Source organism: Aedes aegypti, chromosome 1, assembly GCF_002204515.2.
Source record: "Aedes aegypti strain LVP_AGWG chromosome 1, AaegL5.0 Primary Assembly, whole genome shotgun sequence".
Lineage (NCBI taxonomy): Eukaryota > Metazoa > Arthropoda > Insecta > Diptera > Culicidae > Aedes > Aedes aegypti.
This window is the reverse complement of record NC_035107.1, coordinates 65,228,789-65,254,855: the sequence shown is the minus strand read 5'-3', so window position 1 is coordinate 65,254,855 and position 26,067 is coordinate 65,228,789. Positions and strand designations below refer to the sequence as shown.

Here is a 26,067-nt window from a genome sequence, read left to right as displayed (position 1 = left end):
CGATATGTTTTGGAGCCTTTAACTGTAAGAAAACAATGAAAAACTTGCGGCACGTTAGTGCACCCCTCGGTCCCCTACAATTCGTTTCACCTCGAAAAAATGCAGACCCCTTTTTACCTTATGGTTTTGCCACCACGTTGTGGTGAATTTACGATCAGCTGGCATGACCAGATGATTTTTGTTTATGTTTTCATTCATCATAATGGGCTCCGTTGCGGTTTCGCTCCCTCCTTCCTTCACGGCTCCTGAAGTCTCCGTAATCACTGCGGAAACCACCTTCACCGCTTCGACCGGTTATACCGCACCCGGCGAACACTACACGGTTCTGTAACGCAAGGATTGTAGTCGACAGATGCCTGATCTCTCTGCTTTGTACCGACGAGGATTGAAGGGATTGAATATGCCGGAAGATTCCCGCCTAGAGGCAGCAACAGCCGCTCAAAATTTCCTTGCGCGGCTGTTGCTGCCTTAAGGCGGAAATCTTCCGGATCAGCAGCCAACAGATAGATGAAGGCTATCTGTCGGCATGAATAGTAAAAAATAGCCTCTAATAGAACTAGCGGTACCGTAACTGCTGGGTGGATGAGAGATTTGTTGTTAGGGGGTGGTTTTGAATTTTGAATCTGTGGAGGGAATCGGGTGGTTTTGAATTTTGAATCGGGTTGGAGTTGGAACTGTGATTCAGAACGGGTTGCGCCAATTCCAACCTGGTTTAAAAACGTTTGTATGCGTAGTTTCGGTGGCGCTCCTATTTGGGGCGCCCTGACCGGGATCACGGTCAGTTTGAGCGCGCAAAATCTTGGATTACTTATTGAAGGAAATCCCCCAACCTTCATGGTATCTGCTAGAGAAGAAGTGTTAGACATAATGCTCTGCTCGAATAGAATCAGTCACGAGTTGACGAATTGGCATGTATCAGATGATGAATCAATATCTGATCATCGCTACATCTCTGTATGAACATGATAAGAATGTAAATTCGCAGACTTTGCATTTGTTATACTCCACAAACTGGGAATTGGTTGTGACCAAATTCCATGGATTTTCTCCGTCCATTGAAAATCCTAGTGATTTTGATGTTTCCACTTCCGCTGAATTGGGACACAATTGTCCTTGCTTCGAGTGATCTCACAATTGCTTGTAATATATCACACCTGGGAGAGACTCGCGAAGAGGAGAAATATCAATGTCATATGCAGCCCAGATTCCCCTCTCACGAAACGTCAAATGCAGCCCACCGTTTTTATGGCTGAAAAAGTGAAAAGTATTGTGTTCAAAGTAAACTGTTATTGAAAACCTCAGTCGGTGGAGCAGTTTTTTCCAAAGTTGCTGATGAAAGCAGAAGATTAATTATTTCTTATGTCTGCTACGTTTGCTGGCATGAAATTTCACTCAAACGGCTATTTATGATTCGATGTGATGCAAACTCAATCATTTTTTGCTGAGAGGTACATGTGAGGGTTTGAACAGCATGCGCATAATTGGTATAAACACAAAGTGGAATAAGAAAAAAAACTAAGCAATCACAGAAAAAGAAGACCGCCTTCGCGAGTCTCGTCTCAGTATCACACCCATTTCTGTTTTAAGCTAAGTATGCTGTTTCGCTCAAGAAAAGTAAAGAAATTCCTTGACTGAAAGGGTCAAGAAATTTCCTACAGAGAGCCCCCTTTGAAGTGACATTTTTTCTCAACTGCGTACTGCGATAAGAAAAAAGCGATTTTCTTGACCATTTCTTGGGAGAAATTTTCCACGCATCGAGATAGGCGATTCCTTTTCTTGTTAGTAGCAAACCGGCCTTTATGGACCTATGCACGGGTTCACTATTTGACGTTTTAGCGGTGCCATGTTATTTATGTGACCTTGGAAACCACTGAATTCGGCACCGCTCAAACGTCAAATTAGTGAACTCGTGCATCGGTCCATAGAAGATTGTGCTTTAGGGTAATCCTACTTCAAAAACTTTCACCCCTATCAGGCAGCACTGCCTCAGGTAACGAACAAAACGACTCACCTTTGGTTTCCGTGCAGTGTTCAAACTGTCACCTTCGTTCCACTTTCCCCCGTGTTCCTCGCACTGGCACGAACAAAAAGAAAGCATCCCAAAACTCGCGAGTGACTCAGAAAAGTTCAAGTGCGCCTTGTTTCGCCGAATTTCCACCGTTTTCCAGCGCTTTTCCGGTAAGTGGGTTCAGTTTTTCCTAAATAAGTGCTGAAATTTCACGTTGGTGATGGAATTTCGAATGTACGATTGTAAAACCGATGGATTTTCGTCGCAAACAGAAGGTCATGTTTTCGAGCACAGTCAATGTCTCCCCTTGAATTCCATTTGGCTGACGTCAAAAAGATCTTCATAGTTTTTGTGGGGCAGAGTCCTCCCCCCTTATAAAAGTTAAACAGTCACCTTATTTGTGTGGCGATCAGTAATAGCGATCGCGGTTTTGTACCAAATTGAATGACGAGTTTGGGTAAACACCGGATCGCCGAAAGGGAAATGGTTTATTTTCGTTTCGACTTCCGGACTTGCGTGGAGAGACATCCCGAGTCGCGTATTTCAAAATTTTTGGCCACCGTTTGGCCTTGGTGTAGTTTTTTTTGCGTACGACATGTAGAGTAAAGCTAGGCAAGCAATGATTGCAATTGATATCCATTATGCAACACGACTTCGGGCAGGCAGTTATTAATCGTTGACCGGTTTGACTCGGGTTTGTCCATTTTTGGACGAAACGACTTCGCTCTCGAGATGACCATGTTTCGAGTTAATGAGGTCCCCAATGCTTCAATGGCTGGTGGCAATTCGGAGTTTGTAATTGCAATGGTTTTGGGAAAATACAGGTGCATTCTGACACTCAGATCGGATTAGAATGCCGAAAATTATGCTTCAGAACCTTCTATGAGAAGCTAACACAGTCCAGCTTCATTATCTCTATTACTTGGAATCGATTGTCGTGTAGGACACAGCTTAAGCGCAAGCTTTCAAGATGACCATATACGGGTAATGTTTTTACCCTCTGTTTTTTGCTGGCGTCTTGATCGCACATTCGTGTCGTGTGGCCTTTATCTGTCTGCTGTCGAGACTTTCCAGCGGAGTAAACGACAACCATTGGATGACCTCGTTCAGTGTTCGGATATGGACTTGTAAACTGGGCAGCCGTCCAGCAGAATTGGTGGTTCCATTTGAGGGTGATCTCAGTTTGGCGATGGATTGGTCGAAATCCTTTGAGGTCCACCGGAATCTTGCAGTTATCGTCACAAGTGGCGCTCGATGTGATCGACGACAAGTTTCAAGCTCGATCGGTATATCACTCGAGTCATTGCAAACGCGCCACCACTACAGGCTCACACGGTTCAATCCATTGCACAATGGTCCGAATCGACATTATAGCAGGAAATATTAGTTTACGGAACAAGTTGCAGAATGATGATTTTTACAACACGAGTCGTAAGGCCGAGGATTGCCGAGCAGGATAATTACGACGAGTGCGGTAAAAATCGAGTTCTGCAACGAGTAAAAAAAAAATTTTTTGCAATTTCGTAGAAGACCACTTGAGATATCAGAAATTATATCAAAATGCATTCACCATTATATTAGAATTCCTAAAAAAATGTTGTGTTATGATTAATTACGCAACTCAAAACAGTTACGTAATGAGAAGGCGTTGCGTAATGGATCATTACAGCACTAGTTTCAGTTGCGTAATGACTATTGCCGCACTACATACTTCAGTGCAGGAAAGTAGGCCGTTTCATGACAGATTGGCGTGATGAAAGACAGCCTATTACGATGAGAAATTGCAAAAAAATATTTTCTCTGTTTTCGTCGATTTCAGACGTATATGTGAGGGGCACTTCGGAATACTCGTACAATCACGCAGGTCACGGATTCAACAATATATCTCAATAGCAGAGTTGCTCGCTCAATAGCAGAGACCTGCGCCGGTATTGTTTATTATAATAATGAGAGCACCAGTACTTACACATTGAGGATGCTACTGATCCCGAGAAGTGTCTGTTGGTTCCCTGTGTAAGTACAGCTGTTCTTTCAATAACGGAGTAGCAACTGCGGGCGGTCAATCATGCTCATGCTCATGCTTATGCTTAGTAAATTCAAGTGAATATATGAAATCTTTAGATGCCGTTTCTAGGGTAACTAGATGTTCAAATTAAAAATGAACCCCGATGGTTTGCATGAGATACCGTTCAAATTAGCGGGGGTGCACGGTATATCGTTCGTTAACCCGTATAGGCCTGAGTGGAAGAAAAATTACTAAAACTCTCACCGCTCCGCGAATACTAAATGGATTTCAATTATATTTTGTCAGTATACTGGTACACATATCTAGCTTCTAAAAGTGGCCATAGGATCTCGGGAATGATCCTGTGGCCGAAGTTATTTCGGTGGATCACTGGGTCAGGTCGGGTGCTCTGTCACTGGGTCACTGGGTCAGGTCGAGGGTTCTGTGCTTCTGCGCCCTTGGAGGTAGACAAATTTCAAGTCACAGATAATTTCCAGAATCGGCTATAATGTGGACACTATATCAAGGAGTTTTAAGAAAAACGCATCAACGTGAAGTTTCTGATAATCGATTAAATTGAATAATTATGTCAACTGCATATGGTTGATCCTACAGATAACCATTTTCGAGTGCCCGGGATGCCTCAAATATATGATAAATTGCACATCTGTGTCAAGGTTGTGGAAACGCATTTTAGTGAACTATTATGTTCGATCTATACTTTTAGAGATTTGAAACTGTTTAGTACCTAACAAATCTAGAGCCGGTTCTTCATGGCATTAAGTCCGAGTGGATGCATCTGGTACACGCTAAACGATGCAATACTATTAATTTATAATGTTGACTATTAGATCTTAATGATTTATGCAAATTGAAATTATTGCCATTTGAAACAAATAAAGATAACTTGGCCTGCCCCAAAAATTCGCCTTTTTCTACCCGACTTGACCCAGTGATCCACCGCAATAACTCAGGCTACATGAGTATTCCCGAGTTCCTCCGACCTCTTTTAGAAACTAGATATGTGGGCCAGTCTACTGACAAAAAATTATTTGAATCCGTTCAGTATTCACTGAGTGGTAAGGGTTTTAGTATTTTTGCTTTCACTCAGGCCTATACGGGTTAAAGATAGCGAGCCACGAACGAAAACAAGACAGACACACCACCACCCACTGTCTGGACCCGATCACTGTGTGTCAACACTTGTAACGTTCGCTGACTCACTCTCATACTGATCAAGAGAAACAGAGGCGAATGTTTTTTTTTTATTTTCTGTGCTATGGTTGCATTCAAAGGGGTGTTCAGTGGTCCAATACTGGCAGGAAGAAACCGATACGAAATTTATGTACGTCAAGGTGAGCCGAGATTCTGCTGTCACGAACTGTCACTGTGTGCCCAGATCTAAAACAATGGACAAACATTATAAAAGCGCGTAATTGATTAAAACATATTTTTGCATTTTATCAAATGTGACAAAAAATCGATTGAAAAGCTATTCATACTTAATCATAAGTAATGTCACAATAGGGTAACCAATATATTTTGGACCCCTGGGCCATTTTCCTGCAAATTTCCCAGATTAAATCGAAAGACCAACTCAATTTGCATGCCATGTGGAAAGATAGGACTATTCAACCGTTTGTACAAAGAAAATGTGTTCATTTTATCTGAAATTAATTTAATTTAATCGGTTCATCCATGCAACCGTTACAACACGTTACACACAGAAATTGAAGCCGTCAGAAATTTTCCAAATATAAACAAAAATTTGTTCTATATTTCTGAACTAAAAGCGTAGAATTTCTTCGATTTTCCATTGTCAATCGATTGATTAGACTATGGGCAAGCATATTATACAACCAGTGTTGTTGACTTTGTCGCCAATCGATAAAAAATACCGGGGGTCCAAAATATATACTTTGGGGTCCAAAATGTATTGGTGTATCCAAAATAATGACAAACAGTGCATCACAATTCAATTATTTTCGACGTTTTTTGGATCCTACATGACCGTATGGGCATCTTTATCTCGTAAAGCAAGTTTTCCTCTACATTTTGGCATGGTTTTGGACTTGGTTACGCTGTGCAATTATTTAATTGGGACAAAAAACTAAAATCACTTCCTTAGGGGGTCCAAAATCCCTAGCACCTGTTATTCTGATTGAATATGAAGTATTCAAATACGCATCATTTTACTTTTTCCAATAAAAACGAAAATGAAACGAATAGAAAACTTAAGCCCTTTTTCCATGTTTGTCCAGAACGATCGAAGGAACACAACAAAAGAAAACTAGCGATTTTCATCAAGTCTGCCTTGATTGTCGTTGGCAAGCTGGAGTTTTTTTTGCAATTCGAAATAACTTTGTGTCATATTTCGTGTGCAATATCGGTGCTTCCCTCCCAGGTCCAATAGATTGTAATTAGGTTGTTAAAGGCTACATTACCAGAAAATATGAAAGTTGTTAACTATTTTATGCAAAACATAAATTACCCGAATGGCTCGATACTGTTGCAGTCTGTGAGAGTTGCTGCTCTTGAACGCTCTCGTGCCACGTACCAAACGAGAGAGTGAATGTTTACATTCATAGGGCTCTCTGAATGCGATGTGCCACGAGCTGTTATGGTTCGCGAACTGCCACTCTCCGAATATGGTTCGATCGGCTTATTCTGATCGAAATCCAAACACTGATTACCTTGAAACGTTATGAGCTGTGCCGATCTACTGATACTCGGCTTTTATTTACTGAGATCCCAGGAAATTTTTTTGCCGACTTCTCGGCTGTGCGGATCTCGGTTAAAATTAGCCGAGATTCGGCATTTTAATGTAAGTGTGTAAGCGCCAAATTCCATAGCTTTCGATTAGCTCTCAAACTTTTTGTTCCAAAATATAGCGCAACAAAATGTTCTACAATATTGAATACTATAGCAAATATGAAAACTTTGTAGAACATTATTTTTTTCTATATCTGATAGTTTGGGAGATACGTATAGGTTACTTTAGAACTTTATGGTCAAAAATTGGTTTTGCCTCAATACTAACGAATATATAAATTTTTCAGGCCTACTATGTTTTGAAGGGTTTTAGATATGAGCATAATACACATTTTCTCTGAAAACACAATTCTAAAAATTTTCACATGAAAAGATATAAGCGTAATGATTCATTATTGATGAATGTATTACAAAATGTTCGACTGGAATTGAATTAGAATCGCAAGAAGTTGAAAAAATCTGTTTTCTAAGTGAAATTAAGGAATAATTCAAAACATATTTATTGAAGGAAATCAAAAAATACCATCACCAAAGCTTCTTAAAATACACCTTAAGATATGCTTATTCAAGTAGCGGGAAAATTTTTTGGTTTCACATGCGCCATTTTGAAATATTACGCTTATATCTTTTCATATGAAAATTTTAAAGATATGACGTCTTCAGAGAAAATGTGTATTTTGCTCATATTTAATACTCTTCAGAACATAATAGGCCTGAAAAATTGATATTTTTGTTAGTATTACGGAAAAAAACGATTTTTGTGAATAAAGTTTTAAAGTGACCTATATCTCTTAAACTATTAGATATAGAAAAAATGATGTTCTACATAGTTTTCATATTTTCTACAATGTTTAATACTATAGAACATTTTGTTGCGCTATATTTTGAAATAAAAAAAAGATTGAGAGCGAATTTCAAAAGCTATTAAATTTGGCGCTAGGACACTTTTGTTTATAACGCGCCTTGAACAGACAAACAAATGTTCAGAAGATAGCAAAACCCTATCTCTTATATTTTTCAAGTTATTAATTTATTCCACTTAATTTTGATCCATGGACCAATGTGGATTGGTTTTGGATACCTCAAGAGTTCAACCTGGATATCTCCATGCATAACCTGTATATCTCCATACATAACCTAAGGAGTACCTAAGAGCTTGAATCAGGAATTCTTTCAAATATACACTCAGAAATTTGACTTAAGTTTTCCTCGATTGTTTCTAGTCATCCTTCTATCGATTATGAAGAAAATGCTTGAGTAGTAAATAGCCCAAGCAACCAGTAAGCCGTAAACATTGGCACCGATTCGGTTCTAAAGTCGATTTAAAAACATGGCCTACAGTACTAATTGAAACTATATTGTGTTTAAGGGCCGCTATAGAACCACTTTTGGCGAATTATATTCCAAGTCTCTGATGTGAGAGATGTCAAATTTTTATAGCCAATCAAAGAACACAAAAAAAATATTTTCTGTACCTACTCTTTTATCTTTCTACGTTCCTCGTCGAAGTTTTTACTTTTTGTTGCGTGATCCAGGCTCGATGTTTTCGAGGCTCCAATTAGATGATTTCAGCACTTTTCCGACTGCTCAACTGATGCAGTGATGATTTAGATAGCCCAGTAGCATATTTAAAGCAGAAAAGGTTTGTAGCATTTGTATTTTCAGCCAGAACAAAGAAAAGTAAGACGTCGCAGCATGATAATGCGAGCAAGTTAATGGAATAAGTCTTGCATTAATTTCCTACTATACATTGCAGTAGAAACATCTCCTGAAAGCACGCTTATAGGATTTTTTTTATCGTTCCAGTTGTTTGATCGAATTCGAATAATATTGAAGCCTTACGTTTAGTTCGATTATCGTCAAGAGTAGCATTTTGTCGCTAATACAGAGAGTGATTAAATAATTAAAGAAAAATACTATGCTCTTATTGTAACCATTCAAAGCTTCCACCGCAAACTCTGTTATTCACCCAAAGTCATCAAAATCGGCAGTAAAGACATATATTTGCTTAAGGAATGTTATTAAGCTGGAAGTTATAATAAATCAATTGAGACGGATTTCACGCCAAATCGACACGCGATCGGCAGCACCCCTTCAGAATTCAATGAAACTATCTGGATGTCAAAAGTATGTGAAACTAAGATACTTTGCATATTTTGTTTTTTTCAAAATCAAAAATATTTGGAAAGGGTCAAATTTTTTTTTACTTTTTTTATAAACCCTTATGACTTAAAAACGGTGAGACCTACAAAAAAGTGTTGTATGGGAGACTGTCGTGAAATTTCCTGAAGTTTTAGAAAAAAATATTGAAAAAAATCTAAACATTTTCTACACTGTAAAAAAAATATTCAAAACTTTAAAGTCGATTTAAAAAAAGGCAGATTTTGATCATCCATAAGCAAAAATTTACTAAAAGTCGTCCATATTAAATTCAATTGATCTCGCACCATACCGCTTGTGAGAAAATCAACTCCGTCTAACAATCCGATGGGTTTTTTATGGTTGGAAAGATATCACAATAATATTGCATTTCTTATTTGGTCAAAGCCAATATTAACAGGTGTCTAGAAAGGGTCAATAAAAAAAGTCGTGGATTGTTTTTATTTTCGTAGTATCTGCTAATGAATATTTACATTATTTCTGGGCTTTACAGAATAAATTGAATATTTTTGGTTCATCCTCTGAATTGGTATACCGTTTGGCTGCAATTTGTGTATCACTAATAGGCATAAAACAATGATATTTTTGAGTACCAGGGACAGTTTTAACCTTATCAAAAAAATCCACCAATTCCTCTGACATTTTAACACATTGTTCATAAGATATATAACAGAAATTTAATTTGGTGATACATGTATCAGTTTGTTACACTGCCCAGTTGAATAGTTCTCGCGGAGTTGCGATTGTGTTTTCATAGTCTTTTGCAAGACTTGCTCTTTTTGCCATTCGCTTGAGAGTGCCACCAATACCAAGCGTGACAGGGGCCTTTGCTGTGGGATGTGGCAAAAAAGTGCTACTCTGCTTCCAATCCATGTATTTTCTTGAAATTACGTAAGATGGCATTTTTTTTTATAATGAGCTGCAGCTCCATCTGTCATTAAATAAATTTTGAGAAATTTATTTTTTGTTTAACAAAATTCATCAATTTTGAAATAGATAGCTGAACTGATACTGTGTTAACACTTCTGATATTATGATAAAACTAACGTTTTCCAATTTATTATCTTTTTTGGTAATTCTCGAATGGGTTGGTTTGGAATTATTCCAGTGATATCCTTGAGCAGCGTTTTATATGATAAAACTATAATTTTCAGAAAAGTCACTAATTACCAGTATTTCACCTTGTTTTAAGGAGTATTTTTTGTTTCGTAGAAAAAAAAGACTGTTCTTTGCAAATAAAATCATGAGTTATGAGCTTATCAACTTTCTCCACGAAATACGAAACAAATTTTTCAACTGGCTTTATTATCGTTTCTAAATTAATCTATCGATGAATCTTGTTGATCCATCTTCAACTTCTTTTCATAAATGACTAAGATAAAATGAAAAGAGTTTTATTGACATCAAGCTTAAATAATTATCTGCATAGGTAGAACGACAATTGTAAGTTAAATACCCATATTTCTATACACTCACGCGGTGGTTATTGAGTAACTCAGGTCGTTAACGGACATTTTAGGTAGATAACAATACAAACATATTCATTATTTCTTATGCATCTGGCGTGTAACGTAGGTACGTTCAGTAAGTTTTTTTTCACAAAACTTTTTCTAGAAGAGAATTTAATGGGGTATGGATAAGGTTGTTACTTTTCAATGTTTTCAATACTGTTGTGATATCTTTCAAACCATAACAATCTGTCGGATTGTTAGACGGAGTTGGTTTTCTCATCAGCGTATAACTTTGTATAATTCCGTTTTATTTCTACTCCAACTACTCCAAATAAAACAAATATAATCTAATTTGTGATTTAAACTCATTTATGACTTGAAAATATGATCATACTAGACTATTTAAAGCGAAATAAAAATAAAATTAAAAAAAATCATTTTGGACTTAAAAAATCGATATTAGAAAAACTTTTTTCTCTAAAATATGCCCAATTTGCATTGTATGGACGACTTTTAGTAAATTTAATTACGAAACTTTTTGCTTAAGGATGATCAAAATCTGAAGTGGCCGTTTTTTTTAAATCGACTTCAAAGTTTTGAATCATTTTTTTTTTACAATGTAGAAAATGTTTATTATTTTTTCCTAAAACATCAGGAAATTTCACGACAGTCCCTCATACAACACTTTTTGGTAGGCCTTACCGTTTTTGAGTTAAACGGGTTTGTAAAAAATATAAAAAAAACTTTGACTCTTTCCAAATGTTAGTCTAGATCGATTCTGAAAAAACAAAGTATGTAAAGTGTCTTAGTTTCACATAGTCTTCACACCCAGAAATTTTCATTGAATTCTGAAGGGGTGCTGCCAATCCCTTTGTCGAGTAGCTTCCACAATTCAAAATCTTAACCACGTCCGTAAGCTTCACGAACCGGATTTCAAAAAAGATCTCGATCACTCTGTCCAAATGATTACATCTGAAGTTGTCATTGTCATTATAAAAAAAACGATGACATTTAAAAAAAATAATAAATAAAAAAATATTTTTCAAACCGTCGAGTAGTAAAATACGGTTGAACGGTTTTTCAAAGATAGATGATACTCAATAAGAATAATAAATTCACTAATGCTAAATATTCCAATCAATATGCTAAAAGCTACTTTTAAAAAAATTAACTTGAAAAACCATAGAAATCCTAAATATTTGCACAACTTTGAATCACAAACAAATAGTTGTATGAAGCTTAAACATTTGATTACTTAAAGTCCCCTGTTTTTCATTAAAACAACAGTTTATTATTTAGATTATTCAAAAGAATACGCTATCCCACCAACATTGCACAACGAACGAAACAATTTAATCCCATTGTGCTAAAGTTGCATTTCGACCGCATGGCTACTTCATCGAAAGATCTTTCAATAAACCATTCCATGAAAAGCTTTTGACCAAATTTCCGTCCGACTATACGTCATTTGACCAAATGTCATTCGACGTAACGTTCTATAGATTTTCGACCGAATTTTCATTCGACCAAATGTCCCAAAGCATTAATTCCATAACGCCGAAGGGGGTTTTTATGGGTTGTAACATTTTAAGGGTGAAGTCCTTAAAATGTTACAACCCATAAACAATCAGAAGAAATCATACCAAAAGCGTTACGGCAGGATGAAGGGTATCAAAAATGGTTATTTTCGAAGTGCACAGATCTCATATTATTGATTAATAACGGCACCGGGCCTTAGCAGAGTGGTTAGAGTCCGCGGCTACTACGCAAAGTCATGCTTAAGGTGTCTGGGTTCGATTCCCGGTCGGGTCAGGATCTTTTCGTAATGGAAATTTCCTTGACTATCCTGGGCATAAATTATCATCGTTTCTGCCACACAATATACGAATGCGAAAATCACAACTTTGGTAAAGAAAGCTTTCAGTTAATAACTGTGGAAGTGCTCAAACATCAACGATTACAAAGGAATAAGTTTTTCCTACAAAATTGTCGATTCGGACCATTGTGCATCGCCAAAGCAAGTGAGTGAATACTATGAGCCTACTTGACTTGCGCTACTACGCTACGCTTCTCGCGCAATGCACGATGTGGCGATGGAAAACGACTCATTGCTTACACATTCAGTCCTCGCTCGCGATTCGCCCGGAGAAGACCAAGTGTGCATTGCTAATCGGTCGGTGGAGAAAAGAGGGACTGTTTCTTCGGAGTTATACAAAGACTGTGCTGTGTAATTGTTGATATTCAGTGTTTAGTTAGGTTTTATTTTAGGTGAGTGATCTACGACCATGTGTGGTGATGATTCTGTGTCTTCTAATGGTTGGCGTTAATTCACACTCGATTCGATTCGAACGAATATGAAGAATGTGACCAGTGATCGCCCTTGTATGTTTTCATTAATCGTGAAGCAATCTGTGCGCAAAAGGGCCATTTGCGTAGGTTCCCGGAAGACATTTGTTTTGGCTATCGAGTTCATATGCAGGGCAAAGTGGTGAAAGAGATACACATGTGATTATTTGCATGCTTTTTTGAGGTGATGACTGATGAACTGAAGCAATTTCGGTCACTTCAATTGGGTGGATGGAGGTCATTCTTATACCTGTATAAGGAATAAAACAGTTCATTGGTTGTTTCTTCTGCGAACGTGAATGTATGTCGCTGTTGAGATACAGATCATGACTCACTCTGCGGTTTCTTTCGCAAAACACATCTTCGTCGTTTACAGCTTGATAAGGGTGGAGATATTGACACTGCTTGAGGTTACAGAGTAATTCCAAGCAACAGCACCAAAATTTGGTAAATTTTTTAATTCATTTTTTTCTATTGAGCTGAAACTTTGCACAGTTTTCCAGTTCCATCTAAATCGTCATTTTCCGATATCAAATCTTCAAGTTGAGTCACGACTAACTTTTCAAAAGGGTGTATGTGAAAATGGTTCAAAAATATTCAAAAAGCTGCACAGCAAAAACGGTTCGTTCGATTGTTAGACAACTAAAGAAACAAATTTAGACAACTAAATAAAGATTCCAAAAAAAAAAAATACACACAGTAAAAAAAAATTTTTTTTTGCATTAAAAAACATAATTTTTGACACAAAAACTCAAATATCTGAAAACCCTATCGGAATACCAACGTAATTTTTTGAGGGAAAACGGTCCATTATATTAGCTATCTACCATAAAAATTTGGTGATGGTAAACCAATAAACAAAAAAGTTATGACATTCAAACATGTCACAATTTTCACATTTAGTAGAAAAAAAAATTTTTTTTCGGTGTAAATTATTACGGGAACCGCAGTTTGTTGCTGATTTTATTGTTAAGGGCCTTGCGTGAATTAAACAAGTTGTTTTCATGTATTCATTAGTATTATGTATATTATATGTATAAATATTATGTATATGTATAAATATTATATGTATATGTATATCTGTATAAATTAAAATGAATTAACAGATTACACGAAAATAATTTTTTTTTTACCAGGATATTTTTTTTTTGAGTATGATCGATGAGTTTCTAAAAGTTATATATAAACTTTAAAAGTTTTGGATTTGGGTATGCGTTATGAGATCATGAAAACATTTTATTAATACTTATTTATTTATTTATTGTTATTCAATTTTTTTACAATATCGAACACTTTTGCATCATTGTCAGTACAGTTCGAGTATAGTTTTGCTTTAATTTTATTTTCTGACAATGGAATGAAACAGTGAAATTTTTGGGTTCCTTGGATCGGCGGGTCTATACCCAGGTGTAATCAGATTTTAACTTTGTGGAGAAAACCAGCGCCGAGAAAACCGACCTGCTTTACGTATACTAGATCACCTGGGTATAGACCCGCCTTGTTCTCTACGAGGTAAACTTTTTGCAGGTAAACTAGTCGTATACCTGTATAGAAAACTTTTTTTGTAGCTTTTGTCTTCAATATTAGATTTCTTATAGGTTTCTTTTATCAAAAGGTTTCAACACTATTGAGAGAATTTTTCTTCAGTTCCGTACAATAAAAAATATGACACTATCAAGACTTTAGATCACAACACTGGATCGCGTCTAACTTTCTAATAGATGCTATAATAGTTATGAATAATTAAATAAAATATCATGAAAACAACTTGTTAACCTCATGTGGTACCCTTAACAAAAAATTCAGCAACAAACTGCGGTCCTAAAAAAAATTAACGATGAAAAAAAAAATTTTTTTTTTTACTAAGTGTCAAATTTGTGAAATATTTGAAATGTCATAACTTTTTTGTTTATTGGCTTACCGTCACCAAATTTTTATGGTAGATAGCTAATATAAAAAAAATTACGTTGGTATTCCGATAGGGTTTTGAGATATTTGAGTTTTTGTGACAAAAATGATGTTTTTTAATGCAAAAAAAAATTGTTTTACTGTGTGTATTTTTTTTGGAATCTTTATTTAGTTGTCTAACTTTGTTTCTTTAGTTGTCTAACAATCGAACGAACCGTTTTTGCTGTGCAGCTTTTTGAATATTTTTGAACCATTTTCACATACACCCTTTTGAAAAGTTAGTCGTGACTCAACTTGAAGATTTGATATCGGAAAATGACGATTTAGATGGAACTGAAAAACTGTGCAAAGTTTCAGATATTTTTGAAATGGTCGATCAGAATCGACTTGCATGCCTCCGTGGAATCCCTCTACAATAAAACGAAGCCACATATCGAATCTCCATAGCCTAAAAGTGCTCTGTACTGTGCCGACTGAAACATGTTTTTGAATAGTTTTTTCTGTATTTGTTTAGTATTTAAGAACCAGATTTAGTGAGAGATTTTTATCAAAATGATTTTACGTTAATAGTCGATACTAACTATTGATAGCTTGAACATATTGGTGACCAGAGTAGGTATAGTAGGTATGTTTATGAAAAGTCCCTTACTCTTTTTTGCATTACGTCAATGAGTACTTCCACAGTTATTAACTGAGAGCTTTCTTTGCCAAAGTTGCCATTTTCGCATTCGTATATCGTGTGGCAGGTACGATGATACTCTATGCCCAGGGAAGTCAAGGAAATTTCCATTACGAAAAGAACTTGGACCGACCGGGAATCGAATCCAGACACCTTCAGCACGGCTTTGTCTTGTAGCCCCGGATTCTACAGTGATTTCTACAGTGTTCTTTAAGGTGACACAGTTTGGAATCAACTTCTAAGATTACTGAAACTTTAAACGCACAAATCTCGCGAAGAAAGCATCCAACAACAGTGTACTTTTTATTTTGGCTTTGTGCACTATCAGAAAGCTTAAAATAAGAAGATCAGAAACGTTTGCCAACTATTTCTCCAGTTTTGTGCCTTTGAAAACGTGAGTAGGGGCACAAGTCGGCCATTGTGACGGCCATCTTTGGATTCCGAGATGTTTCACCTTAAGAGTTTCCTAGTTTGATTCAAAGAAGTTTAGATAGGAAATTGCGTGAAAACCGCCAAGGATCACTCAAGTTTTCTGCACAAGATTTTAAGAGGAATACGCAGAAACATCGACCACGGATTACCTCAGAGTTTTTTTTTTAATGATTTGCATAGGAATCATTGAATGTTACACAAGAAATCGTTTAAATCCTCAAGATATCCTATAAAGATTTGGAAATTTAAATAAGAAAAAAAAAATAAGATTTTTTCTGTATCTCTCAAGAGTGAATGTTGCAAAGAAGCTCGTGTTACAAATGGTCTTAGGCAGAAGCCGCCTAGAATCTCATCAGACAAACGCAAATTTATCTCGCTTGGAATTTGTCACTGATTTCCCCAGGTTTAGTAGCACTGGAATTTGTTGAGGATCTTGAAAGAAATGATCCATCGATTTCGTCTCTCGAATTTCTTTAGCATCTAACAAAGAATTTGCATGCACCAATGGAATTGGTAAGGGATTCGCTAAAAACACTAAGAAAATGTTGTCGAGAGTCTTGCGAAAAAATCATGAAATTTAATATTTTTTTTCATAAAATTTAATAATTTTCTTCATAAGTTCATAAGTTACTTTTTTGCCAAAACGATAAAGCAATGAAAGGTGTAACAGAAAACTTATGCCTCCATCGAAAACGCTAAGTTTACTGATGAAGGAAAGTAAGCTGGGAATTACTCCCGGAGTTTATTTTAGGATTCTACCAGAATTTTACCAGAAACTTCTTATAAGGATTTCAAAACCGCAATTTCTCAAGAGATTCCTTTCGGAATTTTTCGAGGGGTTCTTCGCGGAATTCGTCAAGGCATTGCTTCTGGAATTTTTCAAGGAATTTGTCGTGGAATATCTCCAGGGATTCTTGGGGGTTATCAGGAATTCCTTCAGGGGTTTTACCAGAAATTTCTTATGAAAGATTTCACCAGTAATTAGGGAATCCACCAGTATATCCTCCTGTGACTCTATCAGGAGATCCTCCTGGGATTCAAAACAGCAATTCGTCCTAGATTTCCTTCGGTAATTCCACCTAAAGTCATTTCTTCAAAAATTTGAAAAAAAAACTATCAGGAGATCCTCCTGGGATTCAAAACAGCAATTCGTCCAAGATTTCCTTCGGTAATTTCACCTAAAGTCATTTCTTCAAAAATTTGATTTTGGATTCCAACTAACAATCCTCTACATAAATTCAAGGATTCCACCAAAGGGTCCTTCACGAATTTCATCTGGAATTCTCTAAGATTCTCCCGGATTTCCTTTAGGAAAGCCTCCAATAATTTCTGCTGAAATTCTCAGGGATTTCACTAAAATTCTTTCAGAAACTCCATCAATATTTTTCCGGCGATTGTACCGGATATCCAAGAAACCCTCCAGAGGTTGTTCCAAAACATTCTGGAAAAAAAAAAATCCTCAAAGAACTCCACCAAGATGTTCCCCAAGGGTCCCATAACGAATTTCTCAGCGGATTCGACCACAATTTCTTATAAAAATGCCACCAGTAATTCCTTTAGAGACTTTATCAGTTTCTATTTCACCAGTTTTTTTTTCGAGAAAGGAGTTTTTTAAGGAATTTCCCTAGGAGTCCTTCCCCACTGGGAATATCACCAGAGTTTCACCAGGAAAATCAACCAGAGTTGGCTCAGAACATAATTCAACGGTTTACTAGGATTTTTCTTCTTGGAATTTATTCATGGTTATCAGAAATTCTTCCAGGGAATCAATCAAAAAAAAAAAAAATCCAAAGAGTTCACAAGATTCTTTTCTAAATAATCACTTATATTTCCACGAAAAATCAACAAGCAATTTTGCGATGGATTGAATTAGAAATTCTTCCTTTTTCTACTCTAGGCATCAGGCAGCTTCTACAAAATTGTAAGAGATTATGCATCCAGGGATTCCAATGATATTTACTCAGAGGATTAAACAAAGCATTTCTCTGAATGTCTCCATGGTGAATCCCTGAAGTAGCTTGAAGATTTTTTTTTTCAAATCCTTGACGAAATCTCCAAAGAAATCGATGGAGAAATTCCCTGAGAATCCTATGGAGAAATTCCGAAATATATCTCAGAAAGAACTGTTAAAGCAATCCCTGGAGGAGTTCCTAAACTATTCTCTGAGGTAATTCTTGGTGGGTTCCTCAGAGGAGTTTCCGGTAGATTCTTGAAATAAATCCCAAAGAAATCCCAGGACTCATTCCACGTAGGATCCCTTCAGAGAAAATCTTTGAAGAAACACTTAAGGAATTCATAAAAGAATTCCCGGAGGATAGCCTTGGGTACCTCTCAAAAAATTGCAAGCGCATTCTCTAACGAAATTCCTGGTGAATTCCCGTGGTGGAAGTTTGGGTAAATTCGTTTGCAGTATTTTTTGTGGCATCCCTGACTGGATGAATCTTTGGATAAATTCGTGATGGAATCACTAGAGGAATTGTTTGATGAATCATTGGAGGAATTCTGTAAGAATTCCTGGAGTAAAACTCTGCATGTTTTTATGTGGGAATCTTTGAAGGAATTTCTAGAGAAAATCGTATAGGAATCCCTTTCCTGAAAGAATGTTTGGATTAATCGTTGAAGGATTTATTGCAGAAATCTGTGGAGGAATTCCTAGGGAAATCACTAGAACCACTGAAAGATTTTTGCTAGGAAGAATTCGAGGTAGATTTTTTATGGAATAATTTCTTGGGAGGGATTCTTTGAGAAATCCTTTTTAAGGCTAAGTAGCCCGTCATTCGTTTTGGAAAGAATGATGACTTTTCAGCTTGCATTTGAAAGTGATAAAACTCAGTCTTGATCACATCGACATATAGAGAGAAAATTGGGAACATAACAGAAACAGGAATACATCGAGATATGGAGATATTGAGATAAGGAGGATATCGAGATCTGGAGAGAGAAATCGTACGCAAAATGAAGCAATCATCGACATAGGGAAAGATATCGAGATGTTGAACTTCGAGATGTGGAGAGTCGACTGTAATCAACTTCTAGAGGAATCTTTGAAGAAATTGTTATAGCAATCTCTAGAGAAATGCTTGGAGGCTTGATATTTGTTTTTGATTGTTCGTTAAAGGTACAGTATTGCTCATAAAAAAATAAAATTTTTGTATCATGTTTTATGATAGTTTTTATATGGAAAATGAAAACAGAACAAAAATGTCATTATTTGAATAGTCTAATCTGTTATGGCCTAGTTTTTAACTTTGGAATCGATTTTTTTTCTGTTATTTTCGTGTACTAGACTCGACACTGAAGACGGCCTTACAGTTGAGGTCGAATTACGCGTATCTGTCAAAGGATACAAACTCTAGTGGAATTAAATGGTATAGTACTAAATTCGGGTTTTTCATCTACTTAAAGGTATTCTACTAAACAGCTCGAAGATTTATTATCATCATGATTTTTGCACGTTTTTGAGTGGGTAAAAAAAAGGGAAGCTCTCACATTTTACCTTGTCGGCCTTGCTGTAGGTCATATAATCTCATCTCTCATCCTTCCATCCTCAAGTAGTTAGGCTATTGCCCAGATTGTGCATATCAGCTAGTGCAAATTGTCTGCAGACAAATGATCAGTTTCTCCGGGTCTAAAGGGATATTTATCTTCAGCTGTTGAATAGCATACAAAACATTCCGCAAATGCAGGGTGTCGACTACCTGGAAAAACCTGGAAAGTCAGGGAATGTCAGGGAATTTCACTAGAGGTCAGGGAAAAATTATCAATAATATACTACAACATCAAACTAGTTGATTGTCTGCAATGCAATCGATTAGGCCAACACAGCAATGCAATAATCATTGTGTTAACATTGAATACGATTTCTGCACGAAATAAGTAAATCAATCGTTCAAAATAGCAGCTTGTCATTGAGAAAACGCTCTTATCCATACTAGAGTAAACTGTACTTTACTACCTATACTTAGCCTCAGATTTTTTTCTGGAACAAAAATGATCATGTCTTCGATGTTGGCGTAGATCACTTTAATTTTTTTTTTTCAATTTGAAGTGCTCTAGATCAACGCTTTGCCTAATTTTGTACGTTTTGCTCGAAATCTTGAGGAAAAATGAAGTTTACTCCATCTAATAATGCCAATCTTCACAAGTTTGCTCAAAATGTAGAAGTAAAACTGCTAAAACGATACATAGAGAAAAACAAATGAGATTTCCTGTATTTAGGTGAAGACACAATCGTATCTCAAATTTTCGAAAGCTCCTAAAAATTTTAGGTGAATGGTTCTTAAAAAATACCATTGGCTATAACTTCGAACTTCCTAATTTATTAAACTTTGCTGAATTAGGGTCCAAGCGTTACTTCAGGATTGTTTCAGGATATGTATTTCCTTCTTTTTTATTTTTTATTTTCTAAGAATATACTCAGGAAAATTTCCAGAGATTCGGAAGATTCTTCTAGATGCCTCATGAAATTCCCTTCTGAATAATATCTCAAAAGAAAAGCTTTCTGAATAGTTACTCTAATGATTGTTTTTACTAATTTAGAAGATCCATTGAAAGCAGAAATTTGGCTTCAAAGAATCTCCTCGATAATGCATTAAAATTTTGTAAGAGTTCTTCATAGAGATATTCATAGGATATCTTAATGAGATTTTCAGTCCTAGGCTGTTTTTTCATATCAGTAAACTTATTATAAATGCATTATGAAATCCCTGAATGCATTCGTTTGAGAATTTTTAGATAAATTACGCAGGGAAGAAAACCTAGGCGAATTTCATATCGGGATCATAAAATATTACCTGTAACAAATCATCGTGAAGTGTTCCTGAAATCTTCTCAGGAAAAATGCTATTCTGGGAGAAATTCAAGGCGTTGAGGTTGAAAAAAATTGAGGGGCCCAAACACAAAGGAACGTTTTGAGTAAGATATACCTCAAAATTATCTTGTTTTTAAGCTTTCCAACGGTATTTTAGCTCTTTTAGTCCAACAGAAAAAAAAAATAACATAATCCGCAGAAGATTGACATGTTTGAAAAATTGCAAACTGAAAAATTTGAGTTGATTTCCTCAACACTAGGTTTTTTCACCTACTACTCCCTTAATTGTTAACAATTTTTAGAGAAAGCTCTGGATATGATTCCTTAGATTAGAGGAATTCTTAGAAGAATCTTTGGATTTGCTAATGGAGGAACAATGTAAAACTTAAAGGTTAAAAGAGTTAATGAAATAATTCCTTGTGATATGGAAAAGAAATATTAGGAGAAAATAAGCTTCTGGAGGAAATCTTAGAAAAGTTCCTGGAGAAAATAAGCATAAGCATAAGCATAGATGACCGCACAATTCGTAGTTGCTACTCCGTGATTGACCAGAACAATCGAAGTTGCACAGGGAATTAATGAATGGGGCTTGGGATTAGCTTACCATTCTTCAATGTGCACAAATCGAGAGCTCAAATTAAAATGTCAATAACGGCGCCGGCCACGTCCTTACGGTCATCGGGGAAGGGAAGGAATGTTAGTGTGACTACCGTTGTTACTAGAGACCGAGATCACCTCTGCATCTCCACGGTTGTCATGGAAAGGATATTGGGTTAGTGGGATAAGGTAGAGATCTGGGAGTCACCAATGTTTGGTGATGCGATCCATGATATAATCACGCCTAACCGGACTCGCGAAATAATTCGATAATCGCATTGTACGCCGAAAAAGTGTTCGTCACTCGCCCACGCAAAAGCAAGCGACACGATCAATAGGTCAAACATATTAACGATCCGGGGCGCTTTTACATTTCTCTGAGCGAACGACGCGCGACAAGTTTGATCCTGCCCTCATCACTCGCCCCCGCAAGAGCAAGCGTCAAGGTCGAAGGATCAAACACTACTAACGAACCGATCACTTTTTCACTACCGACGCGCGACATGTTTGATCCTGCCCTCATCTCTCGCTCCCGCAGGAGCAAGCGACAAGGTCGAAGGACCAAACACTACTCTTAGAAAAGTTCCTGGAGAAAATACTGAAAAAGTAATTGGAGAAAGATCTGGAATACAAATAAATAAAAATGCGTCTAAGAATTTCAAAGGAAATTTCTAGAGAAATCTCTGTTGAATTTTTTGAACCAGTTCTCTGAGATAGTTCATAAGCGATGTCTGGAATTTTACCCTGAAAAACTCTCAAGAAAGTTTTTATGTCAACATGAGTAAAGTAAAAGTTTTTGCTCAGTTTATCATTATGGCCTATAACATTGATTCATGCAAAAGGTTGAATATGTATCTTCAAAAATCGTACTTATTTCGGTTCAAATTAATTAATTCAGTGGTCTGGAATTTTCCCCTAAACACAACTGGAAGGTCAGGGAAAGTCAGGGAATTTTGTTTTCAAAATTGAGTCGACACCCTGAAATGGGACTGCCCAAGTAACATTAGTAGCTGAACAACAGTTTATTCAGCTGATATAATCTTTAGAGTGGTTTGTTCAACTCTTATTCCACTAAAATGTTTGTTGGATAGTTTTACATTGTTCGCATATTGACGTTGACATTTCCTTCCTTGTCTAGACCTTCATTGCCTGTGCTATCAGCCCAATCCAGCTGTAGATTAAAGTGCTGCTTCCACCTTTCAATTATCTCACGTTCGTCCGTCAAGATGCTCTCATCCTAATGTCTGGGCATCTAGGCTTGTGGCGTTTTGTCGACTCTGTTCCCAGTACCTGACGTTGAAGCCTAGCCAAATGGGTAATCCTTCTACATTCGACTTAACAGGCGCCCTGAACGTTAATTGTTCTTAAGTCCTCTCATCAACTGGAAAACGCCATCGTGTGCTCGGTCTACAAAGAAGTCTAAAGCTGGGTTCTATATTAAATATTCTGATACGCTATCCAACTCTATACTTGTCGTACAACTTGTACTTCTAGTTCAATATGTAAGTACTAACAATTTATTTTCTTTTTTGTTTCAGATAGCCCCATTTACACCAAACTAGCACAAAAATGTCTTCCCGCAAAACGGCCGGCCGTCGTGGAACGACCAAGAAGCGTGCCCAGCGCGCCACCTCGAACGTCTTCGCCATGTTCGACCAGGCCCAGATCGCCGAGTTCAAGGAGGCTTTCAACATGATCGATCAGAACCGCGACGGTTTCATCGAGAAGGAAGACCTGCACGATATGCTAGCCTCGCTCGGCAAGAACCCGACCGAGGAGTACCTAGACGGGATGATGAACGAAGCCCCCGGTCCGATCAATTTCACCATGTTCCTGACGCTGTTCGGTGAACGGCTGCAGGGAACCGATCCGGAGGACGTCATCAAGAACGCCTTCGGGTGCTTCGACGAGGACAACACCGGCATGATCAACGAGGAACGACTGCGGGAACTGTTGACCACGATGGGCGATCGGTTCACCGACGAGGACGTGGACGAGATGTTCCGCGAGGCGCCGATCAAGAACACCATGTTTGACTATATTGAGTTCACCAGAATTCTGAAGCACGGAGCCAAGGACAAGGACGAACAGTAATCTATCGTTTTTTTTGATTTCGATCTTGTTTTTATGTTTTTGGATCCGGTCTTTCTGTTTCCGTGTTTTATCTACGACTTAATTGTTTAGCTAGTAGTTATCCTATCTTTCCATATTTTTCGTCGCAATTTTTCCAACTCTTTCCTGTGTTCTAATTGGAGTTCAAACTATCGTCAGTATTCTTCATCGAAAAAGAAGCATTTATCCTTCCGTTTTCCTTTGATTTGCCCTATCGCAATTGTGAGCAACCGAGTTTAGCGCGAATCGAGAACTTTATGATAACCTAAATTGTTTCGGAGAAAACATACCAGAATATATCACTTATCTCTTATATTGAATCGCAAGAACATTTTTGAATATATTTAATACCGTAAGGAAGGTAAGAATATTATCATTCAATCCGAACTGTTCCCTTTTCTCTCTTAGTAGTAAAAGAATCGCGTAGTAAGTAGAAGTAGATTGTGTAAGTGTACCAACTGTGACATTATAGAACCTTCTAACAGCCGTTTGTCGTGAACAGGTTCGATGAAACGCAGTCTGCTCCGTTGGTCGCTGCCAGCAGTTTGGTTAATCGCAACACATCCAAGGTCACCATTACAGTCAAGAAAAGTGTGTCGTGGAACTAAGATTCCCTCGGAAGGAACACCCGTCGAGCAGTGATGAAACCGGACACCCACGAAAGATGCTACGAACCGGTCGTGATCGGTGATCCGTATCAACGTTTTACACGGTGGTTGGTGACATGCTGATACCATACCGCAAAATTCCAGTTCCCGTGCCAAGTGATAGAAGCTGATTAGTTTCAGCGGTTTGATGCACTGTTATTTGAATGCTTAATTTTGATCTCTTTGTTTTTTAGGTGCTTCGATTTTATTTCTCCAATTGAATAAATGCTACCAAAGGAAGAGGATTTTATGAACTGTATATAATTAGACTAATAAATCGATTAAATATTCTCAGTGAAATAATATTTGGAACAGTGTCCAAAACTATATTTAACGTTTAACGACCACATCAATACGGTAGTCAAGGAATCACTACAGCTATTGGCGCTGACTCGACGTTTTGGCCGAGATTTTGATGATCCTCACGTTGTTAGGATTAAGCTTGATTTTGCGAGTGTTGTGTGGCTTCCACAATATAATACCGCCGCAGGACTGCACAGAATGTGCAAGATCCTGAAGAGCAACATCCAGAGCGGTATCTTGGAGTACGAAACAAATTATGGACAGAAGTCAATGCAAGTGACAGCGGGCGTCCCTCAAGGTTCCATTCTTGGTCCAACTCTTTGGAACTGATAGTCAGAATGAGGTCAACGTTGCGCCTATTGAAGTACCTGGGAATAATGATCGACGATCGGCTGAATTTTAACAGCCACACATGCGAAAATCCCGAGAAGGCAATGTATTAGGAAATGAATTAATCCATTAGGGAGAATCATGTCAAACTTCTGCGGTCCAAGCAGCAGTACGAGGCGTTGATCGATACTGAGAGTTCCTGCTTGGGGCAAGGCACTGAAAACAAACTGGAACCTCGAAAAGCTGTAAAGAGCGTTTCGGCTAATGGCAGTGCGGGTCGCGAGTGCATATAGAACTATATCTTCAGATGTTGTATGCGTTATAGCCTGTATGTTCCCCATTTGCGTCACTTTGGCAGAGGATATCGAGTGCTAACTACTAAGAGATATCAGAAACATACGGAAGATGGACAGAGTCGGATCTATGGCGAGGTGGCAGCACGAGTGGGACTGCGCGGAGAAAGGAAGATGGACCCACCGGCCCATCCCAAACCTGTCAACGTGGATGAATAGGAAGCATGGAGAGGTGAACTTCTATCTGACACAGTTGCTATCAGATCATGACTGTTTCAAAAAGTATCTCCATAGGTTTGGGCACGCAGAGTGGCCACACTGCCCAGACTACTCAAACATCGAGGAGAAACTGCGACATGTAGTTTTCGACTCCCCAAGATTCGCGGAAGTGTGGAACAAAATGCTCGGAAACAGCGCGGTGATCAGACCGATAACGCATATCATGTCGTCGCTGCAACAGAAATGGCGAGAAGACCAGAGGGTTTCTGGACGCGAGCGGAGTAGGCTAGATCGTCCTTCGGGGACTAGGCTGAGTAATACAAGCGTCAAGTAGTATCAGTATGACTAGTCGGGCACTTGCGAACCAGAAGTCTTCCTCCACCGGAATCGCAGAACTGACCTCAGCATCAAATCGACCACCATCGTGTCGGAGTAGATTAGATCCTCCGCCGGGGAATAGCTAAGTAGATCGCGAAACAGCACCGACAAATGACCGTCGGGGTGCCTGTAAACCGGAAATTTACAGTCGCAGGCTAGCTTCGAAGTAGGCTAAGTCCACCGTAGTAGCACTCGCAAATAATCGTCCGGGAGCCTGTGAACCAGAAGCTTCCCTCCTCCGGAATCGCAGGACCGACCTCGGCATCATCCCGGATAGCATCGGTTTGGGAGATCTTCCGCCGCCGGGGAAACCTTCTTCGGAGTAGGTTATATTCACCGTTAGGGTCGGGGGCTATTCTGAGTAGTACGAGCGTTTCAAAATCAGTGACGGATTCATCTCAGCCTACAATCCAGGAGTGCTTTGCTGACAGCCAAATGTTCGAGTTCGAGTTCGTCCAAATCAAAAAAAGTAACGAATTCGATTGCGGAAATGATAATTTTGGATCACCAACCAGTGTCCATGGTTGAAGATACGGGATTCCTTCGCTTAATGGCTAAGCTGCAGCCAAAATGTAAGATTTGTAATATATTTTTATTTGAATTAAGTTACTTTGAAA

General features: G+C 37.8%; 1 protein-coding gene across 4 annotated transcripts; it reads left to right on the top strand.

Moving 5' to 3' along the window:
* The first annotated feature begins 2,033 nt into the window (after positions 1-2,033).
* Positions 2,034-24,163, top strand: LOC5571226 (myosin regulatory light chain sqh). 4 transcript variants are annotated; one of them, XM_001653473.2, is made up of 3 exons: positions 2,034-2,178; positions 22,707-23,258; positions 23,783-24,163. In XM_001653473.2, the coding sequence occupies exons 2-3, from the start codon at positions 22,738-22,740 to the stop codon at positions 23,886-23,888; spliced, it is 627 nt and encodes a 208-aa protein (XP_001653523.2). In that variant the 5' UTR covers positions 2,034-2,178; positions 22,707-22,737; the 3' UTR covers positions 23,889-24,163. The 4 variants fall into 4 exon arrangements, with proteins under 4 accessions (XP_001653523.2, XP_001653524.1, XP_001653522.2 ...); XM_001653472.2 differs by having other exon boundaries at positions 2,037-2,178; positions 22,711-23,258; XM_001653474.2 differs by lacking the exon at positions 23,783-24,163 and having other exon boundaries at positions 22,707-23,640.
* Positions 24,164-26,067: the final 1,904 nt, after the last annotated feature.